Source organism: Brassica napus, chromosome C8 (genome assembly GCF_020379485.1).
Source record: "Brassica napus cultivar Da-Ae chromosome C8, Da-Ae, whole genome shotgun sequence".
Lineage (NCBI taxonomy): Eukaryota > Viridiplantae > Streptophyta > Magnoliopsida > Brassicales > Brassicaceae > Brassica > Brassica napus.
This window is the reverse complement of record NC_063451.1, coordinates 1,830,467-1,841,703: the sequence shown is the minus strand read 5'-3', so window position 1 is coordinate 1,841,703 and position 11,237 is coordinate 1,830,467. Positions and strand designations below refer to the sequence as shown.

General features: G+C 36.6%; 3 protein-coding genes and 1 non-coding gene across 7 annotated transcripts; 1 reads left to right on the top strand and 3 right to left on the bottom strand.

Annotated features, from left to right (window-relative positions):
- Positions 1-703: 703 nt before the first annotated feature.
- On the bottom strand, positions 704-1,884 carry LOC125575034. 2 transcript variants are annotated; one of them, XM_048765607.1, is made up of 3 exons: positions 1,749-1,884; positions 1,134-1,206; positions 704-1,038 (listed from the first exon to the last, which is right to left on the bottom strand). In XM_048765607.1, the coding sequence occupies exons 2-3, from the start codon at positions 1,195-1,197 to the stop codon at positions 881-883; spliced, it is 222 nt and encodes a 73-aa protein (XP_048621564.1). In that variant the 5' UTR covers positions 1,198-1,206; positions 1,749-1,884; the 3' UTR covers positions 704-880. The 2 variants fall into 2 exon arrangements, with proteins under 2 accessions (XP_048621564.1, XP_048621565.1); XM_048765608.1 differs by having other exon boundaries at positions 1,701-1,749.
- Positions 1,885-2,294: 410 nt separating this feature from the next.
- LOC106363935 (calmodulin-like protein 7) lies at positions 2,295-3,119 on the bottom strand. Its single transcript, XM_013803591.3, has one exon. The coding sequence runs from the start codon at positions 2,940-2,942 to the stop codon at positions 2,487-2,489; it is 456 nt and encodes a 151-aa protein (XP_013659045.2). The 5' UTR covers positions 2,943-3,119; the 3' UTR covers positions 2,295-2,486.
- A 2,294-nt stretch (positions 3,120-5,413) lies between these two features.
- TRNAT-UGU lies at positions 5,414-5,485 on the bottom strand. The gene has a single exon. It is a non-coding gene; the product is annotated as a tRNA-Thr (tRNA).
- Positions 5,486-5,704: 219 nt separating this feature from the next.
- Positions 5,705-11,152, top strand: LOC106365695 (protein SEMI-ROLLED LEAF 2-like). Of its 3 annotated transcripts, none has more exons than XM_013805169.3 (20): positions 5,705-5,928; positions 6,014-6,168; positions 6,627-6,701; positions 6,791-6,906; positions 7,006-7,120; positions 7,194-7,322; positions 7,394-7,441; positions 7,528-7,628; positions 7,706-7,902; positions 7,974-8,263; positions 8,352-8,501; positions 8,591-8,830; positions 8,913-9,062; positions 9,186-9,261; positions 9,375-9,502; positions 9,583-9,753; positions 10,022-10,162; positions 10,236-10,370; positions 10,450-10,653; positions 10,736-11,152. In XM_013805169.3, exons 2-20 carry the CDS (start codon positions 6,031-6,033, stop codon positions 10,886-10,888), a joined length of 2,757 nt encoding a protein of 918 aa, XP_013660623.2. In that variant the 5' UTR covers positions 5,705-5,928; positions 6,014-6,030; the 3' UTR covers positions 10,889-11,152. The 3 variants fall into 3 exon arrangements, with proteins under 3 accessions (XP_013660623.2, XP_013660621.2, XP_013660624.2); XM_013805167.3 differs by having other exon boundaries at positions 7,971-8,263; XM_013805170.3 differs by lacking the exons at positions 5,705-5,928; positions 6,014-6,168 and having other exon boundaries at positions 6,791-6,893; positions 7,971-8,263.
- Positions 11,153-11,237: the final 85 nt, after the last annotated feature.

The window sequence follows — 11,237 nt, the reverse complement described above, 5'->3', positions numbered from 1 at the left end:
ACAAAATAACACCACAACGCTTTTTACGCACTTTAAAAGACTCTATACAAAGATAAATACGGAGAAATTTTCACGCATAGCACTATTTTCTTGAACAAGCGTGTGTTATAGAGTCACATTGGTTCTAGCATAGGCCGCACAAGTCCGTTGAGTTTACAAGTCCGTATAAAACTTTAACACACAATTAAGAAAATATATTAAAATACTACACATATAATCTCATGCAAATGTAAAAGAAAACATATTTCCATCAAAAATACAACTGAAATGAATACTTAAAATAAAATAGTTCAATTTTATAAAATATAGTTGATAACAAATAAAAATTCAAACACGTAAAAATTATAAACAAAGGTCAAATGTTGACAAATAAATATAAACTTCAAAAAATTAATAAATTTATAATAAGATCTTAGAAAACAAATATTTATCATATTCAATTTAAAGTAATTTTAAAATGTTTTATAAATTTAAAATATATTTGATATAAAATGATTTTGTTGTAACCTTAACCGCCCGTAGGGCGAGCCAACCCCTAGTAATATATATTTCTTTATATAATATAATTACCCGCAAAATTACAGGTTATATATAGTCTTTAAAATTGGGTTTTCATATTTTGTGGCCTTGATTTAAACAAAACATAGTAAAGCAAAATCCTAGCTCGATTCTCTATAAAACACAAAAAAAACTGCTAAAGCACTCCCATCAAGATTCTTTGTCGATTCACTTTTCATATTATTCTCCTTGTAACATCTAGAATCTTATAGTTATAGTTGCAAAGTAGACATACCAAAACTATTAAAACATCATCTTAGCGCAACCCACAGAAAAGTAAGAGAACTAACAAAAACAAAAACCAGAGAACCATGACTGTTGTTCATTTGAGTTCTTTGGCAATTTCTCGATCTGAGTCAGGCAAAACTGTTACATCCGAAGGAGCTGCAGTTATGTGGTGGGTTTGTTTGGGTGCTTGTTCCTGGTTCATCATAGACTCCATGTCATGCATTCTTGTTCGGACAACACTAGCCACCAATACTGCAAACAAGAACAGACTGGTCAAAATATACAGATCATCTAATAAGATGATCATATGAAGACAGGTAATAAGAATGAGAGAAAGAGGGTCATACTGGCAGCAGTGCCGAGAGTCCAGACCCAGAGGATCTTCAAGCCAGGACTCTTTTCTCTTCCCATTTTCAAGCACTGCATCAAAAACAATCATTCCAACTTTATTAGCAATGATAAACTAAACACTACTGTAACTAATCAGAAACCTCCCAGACCAATTATTGACAAGTTCTTGAACTGAACCAAAACTAAACAAGAACAAGCATTCATATCTAGCTAGGGGGGAAGGTTTGGTAGTTCCCTCTTAGATGATTTTGGATCTAAACTAGCCAGAACAAGGTTGATAAGACATCATTTCAACACATTAATAGGAAAGAATACAACTTAAAGAGTCTAGAAACAAGATTCAATCTGCAGTAAAGCTCAAACGTGATTACAACAAGTCACTCGATTTTAGATTAAAAGGTAAGCTATTTTTAGATATCGAAAACCCTAAATCTCAATAACAAGCTGTAATTTTCATTTACAAAAAATCAAAAACTGATTGCTAATTTCGTGAGCTCCAAAAATGAGAAACTGATTGGGTTTGAGTAAATTGACTATTCGCGATTTCGACCCAATGTAGTTACCTCAACATATAAACAGATCCAGAGAAAACGAAAGAGAAAAGACGATACCTTTATCGATTTGAAAGCTACGAATTCTCCAGGAAGTCAGGGAGTCAAATGTGAGAATGGTGGTAAGCGTCTAATTAGTTTCAACCGGGTGATAGAACCCGGTTTCGTATTACTCAATACGCGAAGCCGAACTAAACCACCTGACTTTGAAGGCTGGGTATGGGCCGAATATTTTTTCTAATATTCTTAATACTAAAGCCCAACAAAGCATAGTGTCTTTGCTTTGTCGTTGTATCAATTTAATTTAATAGTTTAGTTACTTTCTTTCCTGTAACTTATAGAATTTAAAAGTTTTTTTCGTAGATTTTAGAGATTTTTTCTTAGATTTTATTAGAAACTTATTAATATTTTTTTGATTAAAATAAAAAAGTTTGATTATTAAAATGAACGCAGATTTAAAAATGTGTGTAGTAAAATTGGCAAAATCATTAGTTGAGTTATTAAAATGGATAGCAAAAAAGTTTAGGTATTAAAAAGCTTAACAAAATTTAGTTGAGATATTTTTAAGGAATTTTCTCTAATATTTTGTGATGTTCTTAATATTAAAGCACAACCAAATGTCTTTGATCCACATTGTTACACATGTTATCACGGTAACATATTCCGAAGACAATGCTATAATGCCGGAAGAAACAATAGAGAACATTTGTTTTTTTTTTTCTCTTGTGTTTTTCATTCCCTAAAACAATATAATTAAATCAAGAAGAAGAAAGAAACACAATAATGAAAAGAAAAACATTAGCCCAAAGCGCTAAAACCACCTCCTTTCATCATTTGTCTAAACTCCTTGAAGTTAACTCTACCATCACCATCTCCATCCACTTGCATAATCATCTTCTTACAATCATCTAACGTCTTCCCTTGCTTGAGCCCCAAGGACGACAAAACCGCCTTCAACTCATCCACCGTTATGAACCCATCTCCGTTCTGATCAAACACATTGAACGCTTCCTTCATGTCCTCTTCTTCCTCCTCTTCCCCTTCCATGATCGTCTTGTAAAGCTCCTTGAACTCGTCTATGTCCACGCACCCGTCGCCGTTCACGTCTATCTTCTCGATCATTTGCGTCAGCTCCTTGTCGGGGATGTAGATCCCGAGGGTTCGCAGCGTCTCGCTCAGCTCTTTATTGGTGATGGAACCGTCACCGTTCTTGTCGAACATTTGGAACACGCGTTTGAGCTCTGTTGGATCCATGTCTTTGATTTTTGTAGGGTTTCGTGTGGAACAAGAAAGGAGAATGGTGAGGGCTCCGAGAAGCTGAGAAAGGGTTTTCTGGGAAGATCCTTTTTACCCTTTCATGGCTTCTTGGAGATTGAGAAGAGAAGACGATTCAGAAATCTAGGAGGAAGTTTAAAAAGTCAGAGAGATGCAAAGAGATATATTAGTAAGCCAAAATTAGGGAGGGATTTGTCTTTTTGGTTGATATTTATTATTGGTTGAGAGAAAATTTTGGAGGGTTTTTAATGGATACAACTCTCTTACTTTCTGAATCAGATATAATATAGTTTTGATTTTATATTGGAAATTAATTTATTTATTTGATTTGATTTTACCAGGCAATTAAAGCAAGGAACATATGTGGTTCAACTTTCAAATAATATAGTAATCTAATAGATTTGTGTATTTTTCTTATAATTTTATTCTCTTTTTACCTTATCGTGGGAGATGTAAAGTGTTCATATTTCCGAGTTATCGTCGACTCCATGTCTCTATGCATGTACAATGCAATTGCCATTTTATGTTATGAACTCAGGTTACAACATGTCAACCTGTTAGTTAGAAAATATATAGCCATAATGTATCTTAAATAGGACACAAACCGTAGGATTCACTTTCTCGAATCTCAATGATTTAGCCATGAGTATAGCCAAAATGCTGTATATATATGCTAGATTGTAAATGGTTGGAAACTATGGAGTAAGCTCTCCACATTGGTTAAACGTATGGGTCTGATGAGGACCTCAAGTCAGTAGCTCGACCACCAACTCATGATATCAACCATACAAGCTACATTGGAGCCAGCAGGCAGAAGCGACATAGGTGCATTCAAAGAAGAATATCTTTGCAACCATGAGGATTTTGAACGTGAAACCACTTGATATAGATTCTCAACTCAACCATAGCCCGCGGCGAATTGGTCTCATACAAAAAGGAGTAATGGTTTAGGAGATATGCCAGTTACAAGTCAGACTATCTACACTGCATCCGAACTGGTTCTATTTAAGGAAAGTAATTCTTTGATTAAGGAGTGTGCAACTCAATCATTCATTACATATAAGACCACTTGTAGAGTTGTTACCATGCACTAAACTTCACTGGATCAGCCAGATTCTTCACCATCTCAACTTGCCATTTTTTGGAGCCGATTTGCTTTAAATCCCAACGGCTCTATCCCTTCAGTCTTGCAAATCATTTGGCGATTTTTTTCATCAACCAGAAGCTCCCAAAGACTTCTAGGATCTTCCCAAAGTTGTCCAGACACAAGCAGCTCGTCCTTTGGCCGAGATTCTTTCATATTTGTCATATAAAGCCTAACGGCTAGTTTTCTTATTTTTCAGCAAGTTTTCTGTTTTTGTTGAACTCTCACGCTTTGTACTGAGCAGTATATAAGCTCATTAGATATCACATTGTAAGGCATGAATCTTTTATCTAAAAAATAATAAACTTTTCAATTTCTTTTCTTCAAAGTCTTTGTGTCTTTGAGTTATCTTGATCATCAAGCCTTGTGTGGATTCACTTGTCTTAGTGATTGGCGGCTGAGACTGCTTGTGGAATCAGGCTGTTCTTCTTCGTGGTTGATTGTGGAATCAGTCAACACCCTGTTCTGTCCGAGATCATCAACATCAAACTTGCAAGACTGAAGGAATAAAGCCGTTGGGATTTAAAGCAAATCGGCTCCAAAAATGACAAGTTGAGATGGTGAAGAATCTGACTGATCCAGTGATGTTTTTAGTGCATGGTAACAACTCTACAAGTGGTCTTATATGTAATGAATGATTGAGTTGCACACTCCTTTAGCAAAGAATTACTTTCCTTAAATAGAATCAGTTCGGATGCAGTGTAGATAGTATGACTTGTAACTGGCATATCTCCTAAACCATTACTCCTTTTGGTATGAGACTAATTCGCCGCGTGCTCTGGTTGAGTTGAGAATCTATAGCAAGTGGTTTCACGTTCAAAATCCATATGGTTGCAAAGATATCCTTCTTTGAATGCACCTATGCCGCTGCTGGCTCCAATGTAGGTTGTATGGTTGATCACATGAGTTTGTGGTCCAGCTACTGACTTGAGGTCCTCATCAGGGTCCAAACACACCTATTTCATCAATGTTCAAACAATTAATGTACTAATTAGGGCGAAAGTTGTTGTTTACTATATTAAATTATAAGTCGTTTTGATAAATAGTTTCTTGAAGAAAAGACAGCTAACAAAAAAAAAAAAAAAAACTAAAACCCAATGGAGTGGTGAACCACTATGGGTAAAAGTCGCCTAAATGTGTGCGCCAGACGATCAAAGGAAAGTATCAAGAAATATTTTGTTTTGATCAAAGAATCCAAAAAAATCAATCTAAATGGAAATAAGTTGCATATGGTTTTCCTTAGATATGTTTCAATTTTATTGAGGAAACACAAAAAGGATAATTTAAAACCTTGAAGAAAAAAAGGTGCCCACACGCAGGATCGAACTACGGACCTTCAGTTTACAAGACTGACGCTCTACCACTGAGCTATACGGGCTTCGTTTGTCATTTCAATAATTACCGTTTTCATTCACAACACATCGATCGACATCAAACACCGGTTGTGCGGTATTTGATTTATATGGGCCGATACGTGAGGCCCAATAGTTGTATCTTCAAAATTAAGACCGTAATATCGCCGGGCCCGGATCAAATAAGCTCTGTTTGCCTTATCCAGACAAGATGTTACAAAGGGTATTTAAGTAAGACTGGAAACTTTCCGACATTAATGGCGGAAAGACAGAGAAGAGAAGTTTAAAAAAACTTCTTTTTAATAATGAAATAAAAGACGAGAGAGAGAAGAGCGAAGCCACCTCTGAGAAGGGCTAGCGGGATTGCATTTATCTTCGCCCCCAGCTGCCTCTCTCGTCTCTCGTCTCTCGTCTCAGCTCCGGGTTGAGATCTCGGGAGCTACACACTGAATTAGGGTTGCTGCTGGGGGTACATTTCTCTTGATTTCTCTCGTCTTTGTGAATTATTCTTTCTTTTGGTTTCTAGTTTTAACTCAAATGGGAATTGCATTCAGGGAAGAAGAAGAAGACAATGGGGGTTATGTCCAGACGGGTCTTGCCCGCCTGTGGTAACATCTGTTTCTTCTGTTGTCCTTCCTTGAGGGTTAGGTCAAGGCATCCTGTTAAACGCTATAAGCAAATGCTCGCCGATATTTTCCCTCGTAATCAGGTGTCTACTCTTTTACATCAATTAAAGTTTCAATTTTTATTTTTGTTTTGTACTAGTGAAGATCATTTAGATTCTTTTAAGTGTAATTTTTCTTCTTCTTCTCGTTTCTGTTCAGTGGTATCAATTAATCTTGTTAAAGCTTCAAATTTTTTTTTTGTACTAGTGAAGATCATTTTAGATTCTTAAGTGTATTTTTTCTTCTTCTTTTTGTTTCTGTTTAGTGATTATTTAGAGGGATTCCAGTTTTTGGTACTAGTCTTGTTGAAGTTTTATACTTGTTGATTATTAGTAACTTAGGCTGGAGATTATTATATATTCATTATTGCGTAATATCATTTTTTTACTTGAGATTCTTAATGAATATATACATGTTTCTTACATAACTCTTTCGAAAATTAAATGGTTTTTTTTAAAAAAAAGTTTCAACATGTTTTGTTTTCCATGTTGTGATATGGCAGGATGCTGAGCCGAATGATAGAAAAATAGGCAAGCTTTGTGAGTATGCGTCAAGGAATCCTTTACGAATCCCAAAGGTGTTTTGCATTTTTTTCCTCTCTTGTTTTAATTTAAAATTTTATCCTCCTCATGTGTTGCAGTCTACTTCCCTTTTTTCTTTTGACAGATCAATGAGTACCTTGAGCACAAATGTTACAGAGAATTGCGAAATGGGAATATCGGATCAGTTAAAGTCGTCTTGTGCATTTACAAGAGATTGCTTTCATCATGTAAGGAGCAGATGTGAGTTAGTAGTATTACTTTCTTCATGATAAAACGTGGTTTGTGTGTGGCATATTCTTGTTACTTAAAAGAACTAGTTTTATTATTCTTTCTTTGTAGGCCTTTGTTTTCCTGTAGTTTGCTAACCATTGTCCCAACTCTTTTGGAGCAAACAAAAGATGTTGAAGTTCAGATCTTGGGTTGCTATACCCTTGTTGACTTTATAACCTTACAGGTACATTTGATCAATAATTTTAGGCATCATGGTTACATACTTGTGATGGTAACACATTTGTCTATATATACAGACTGAGAATTCACACATGTTCAACTTAGAAGGTCTAATCCCTAAACTTTGTCAACTTGCTCAAGAAATGGGGGATGATGAAAGATTACTCCGATTACGGTCTGCAGCAATGCAGGCTTTGGCAATCATGGTGATAGTTTATTAACACATCCTATAAAAATGGATATGTTCAACATGTTACTAACCAATAGTCATTGCTAGGTATCTTTCATTGGTGAGCATTCCCAACTATCAATGGACTTGGATATGGTAAGTCATCGGTCACTTTTTAAGTTTTCGTCTGTCTATTACATCCTGTAGTTAGATTATGAACCTTTTTTTTCATTTTGAATTAGATTATCTCTGTGATTCTTGAGAATTATATGGATTTGGAGAAGGGTCAAGAAGATACAAACGAACTTAATCCTGTGACTGACTATAACTTGGAGAAAAACATGTAAGGCTTGTCACTTTCTTTCACTGGAAGTGCATATCATGTATTTGGTATTTGATTTATTAGTTTAATCAATTCAGGGAGAATTCGAAGAGCGCTTCATACTGGTCTATGGTTTGCCTCTGCAATATAGCCAAGTTAGCAAAGGAAACTACAACTGTTCGTCGTGTTCTGGAACCGCTTTTGAATGCTTTTGACAGTGGTGATTACTGGTCTCCACAGAAGAGCGTTGCCTCTTCTGTTCTACTGTTTCTGCAGTCTCGTCTGGAAGAATCAGGTGACCAGAGATGATATTTAATTTGCTGTCTTTCCCGGATTTTTAACTGACTAATGAAGTGTTTAAAGCAGGAGGGAGCTGTCATGTGTTGGTATCTTCTTTGATCAAGCACTTGGATCATAAGAATGTGACGAAGCAACAAGGTATTCAAGTTAACATGGTTAAGGTAGCCACATGCCTTGTGGTGCATGCTAAGCAGGGGGCTTCAGGAGCGATGACTGCTGTAATAGCTGAGCTGATTAAGCACTTGCGGAAATGCCTGCAAAATGCAGCTGAATCGGATCTCTCTGCTAATGAAACGAAGCAGAACTCTGAGCTTCAGCATGCTTTAGAAAATTGCATTGCGGAGCTCTCAAAAAAGGTTAGTTGGAATCTTTTCTCTTCTTTAGAGCTTTCTCTTCATACACAACCCCATAACTGTTCAATTTTTTGTTTTGTTTTGGTTTAAGGTTGGGGATGCAGGGCCTATTCTTGATATGTTGGCGGTGGTTCTTGAGACTATATCCACCAATGTATACGTTGCTAGGACCACAGCATCAGCCATTCTCCGTGCTGCACTTATAGTATCAGTGGTCCCAAATGTTACTTACCACAAGAAAGTAAGTTGGATATTTTTTTTTTTACTTCAACTTTTGTTTTTTATATTTGACTGTACTGTCTTAACGGATTTACTGTGGTCTGCCCCCAGGTGTTTCCAGATGCCTTGTTTCACCAACTGCTCCTTGCGATGTCACACACAGATTGTGAAACTAGAGTTGTGGCACACAGTATATTCTCAGTTCTGCTTCTTGGAACTCTTTGTTTGCCTTGGTCAGACCAACATAAGGAAACCTCAGATGCTGTTGAGGAATCCTTAAACAGTGATCAGTATAAAGATGTAAACCACACATCCTTGAGTAGCTTAAAGGATGTAGATGGTGACATTAAGGTATGAAATTTGATATTAATTGTCACTTTTATTATTGTATTTGATAGTGAGCTGACGACAGTGTGGTTTCATGCTTTTACAGTCGCTATGTTCACTCAGACTCAGTAGTAATCAAGTGAATATGCTCCTTTCATCCCTATGGATCCAAGCAACTTCCACCGGGAATACCCCTGCGAATTTTGAGGCTATGGCCAGCACGTATAGTACCACTATTTTGTTTTCACTAGCAAAGGTTAGTCAAAGCATCTTATGCTAAATTAAAAAAGGACCTTACAGCTTTCTATTGTAGTCTTTCAGATTCAAAATGTACTTATTTTTATAAAATTATATCTGATTTGGTGATTGCAAATGGCAGAGATCAAAGCACATGGCTCTGGTGTGGTGTTTTCAGCTAGCATTCTCTCTTAGAAATCTCTCGCTGAATCAAAATGGTAAGTTAAAAGACTGTGATTAGTGCTTTTGCCGTCTATTTATAAATTACCTACTTTGCTGGCTTTGATATAATGCATCAACTCTGACATATGTTTCTGGTATGATTCTGAAGGAGGTTTGCAGCTCTCTCGTAGAAGATCGATCTTCACATTTGCATCATACTTGCTCATTTTAAGTGCCAAGATCTCCAATATACCTGAGCTAATTCCAATAGTCAAAGAATCTTTAACTGCTCAAATGGTGTGAGCCTTTGTTAAATATGGTATCTGTTTGTTTTCCCTTTTCTAAATCTGTTGCATCATGTCTTGATTCTTGAATAGGTTGATCCTTGTCTTGTTCTGGAAGGAGATATCAGACTTCGGGCTGTATGTTCTGGATCTGAGACAGATGATAGTGATGCTCTCAACTCGTCAGTGATTGTTGCAAATGATAGTCGCCTGAAGGATATCGTTATCACTCATTTTACATCGAAGTTTCCGACATTATCCGAGGTACTTACCTAGATTTAAAATGATAAAATGGTGCATTCGTTCATTTTAGTTATATTATTCTTTGGTGGAAGTTGTGTTTAATCAGCAGATAAAGCTGTGTTGAATATAATAGAAACCATGAGTTTAGTTCCTAGTCTTTTAGCAGTGAAGAGATTGTCCTAATGCTGTGTTTGGTCAGTGTATCCAAAAGTCTCTTGAGCATTCCGAACATCTTTTTGCAATAATCTTCACATTTTTATGAAAATGTTTCCATGTGTAATGCTCTTAGGAGGAGCAATCAAATCTGAGAAAGGAGATTAACTCAGATTTTTGCCGAGATGATGCACACCCTCTTGTTGCACCATTGTTCATGGATACAGCTGGATCTGATTCTCCTCTTAATCAAATAGAACTTCCAGCTTTTGAAGAGGTACAATGTCTTCATTAGGAACTCACTTCAGGAATCAGTTCCTTATTGCAGCTGTGTTGATTGATCAATTCAGGTTGAGCTTCCAGCAATAGTAGCATTGGAAGGCATTTCCCCGGGTGTTAGTGGGAGTCAGTCTGGGCACACAACATCATTGTCCACAAACACTAACCCTGTAGATGTTCTGAGTGTCAACGAGTTGTTAGAATCGGTAATATACATACACTCAGTACTTCATATTAATATCTATTGGCCTCCTCTGTGATCCTCTTTTCATTGGTGATGTGTAGGTGTCAGAAACTGCTCGGCAAGTTGCAAGTCTCCCTGTTTCCTCGCTTCCTGTACCTTATGACCAAATGATGAATCAGTGTGAAGCACTTATGAACGGTAAGCAGCAAAAGATGTCTGTTCTTAGAAGTTTCAAACCCGAAGCAGCCAAAGCTATAACTTTCTCTGAAGAAGATGAAAAGGAGGAAGTCTTTCTTCTCAAGGAGGTGAGAGAGAGTTTGTTTCTCTGTTCTGTTGACATTAATTATCCTCCCATCAACTTTTTGGTATTTATTTTGTGTGTTGCAGACAGAAGAAGCTAATGAAGATGATCAGAAGGCACTGGCACCAGTCCAACCTCAAGGCCAGCTCGCATCCTGCTCACACGGAGTGGAACAAGATTCGTTTCGGTTACCTCCTTCAAGCCCCTACGATGAATTTTTGAAAGCAGCCGGATGTTAAAACCATGCATAGAAGGTATATATATATAGACACGACACACACACACACACAAGGCATAGTATAATATAATATGATCAAGTGTGGTCTTCTGCTTCATATATTCTTTAGTCACAATCTTGGCTCTTTCTGGAAGCTACTATGATTGTGGTAGTTTAGGATCCAGAACTATGATTGACCACTCAATGTTTGTGTCTGGTTTGTTCTGAGCTTGGATTTTGTATGTGACAAATGGAATAAATGAGTCAAAAGTAGTTTGATGGAGAATATTAGTAGAAGATATAAAGGTGCAAGTTCAACTTTACAAGAAATCCTTCTGATTACCTTATGTTTTCTTGGGCTTTTAATTATA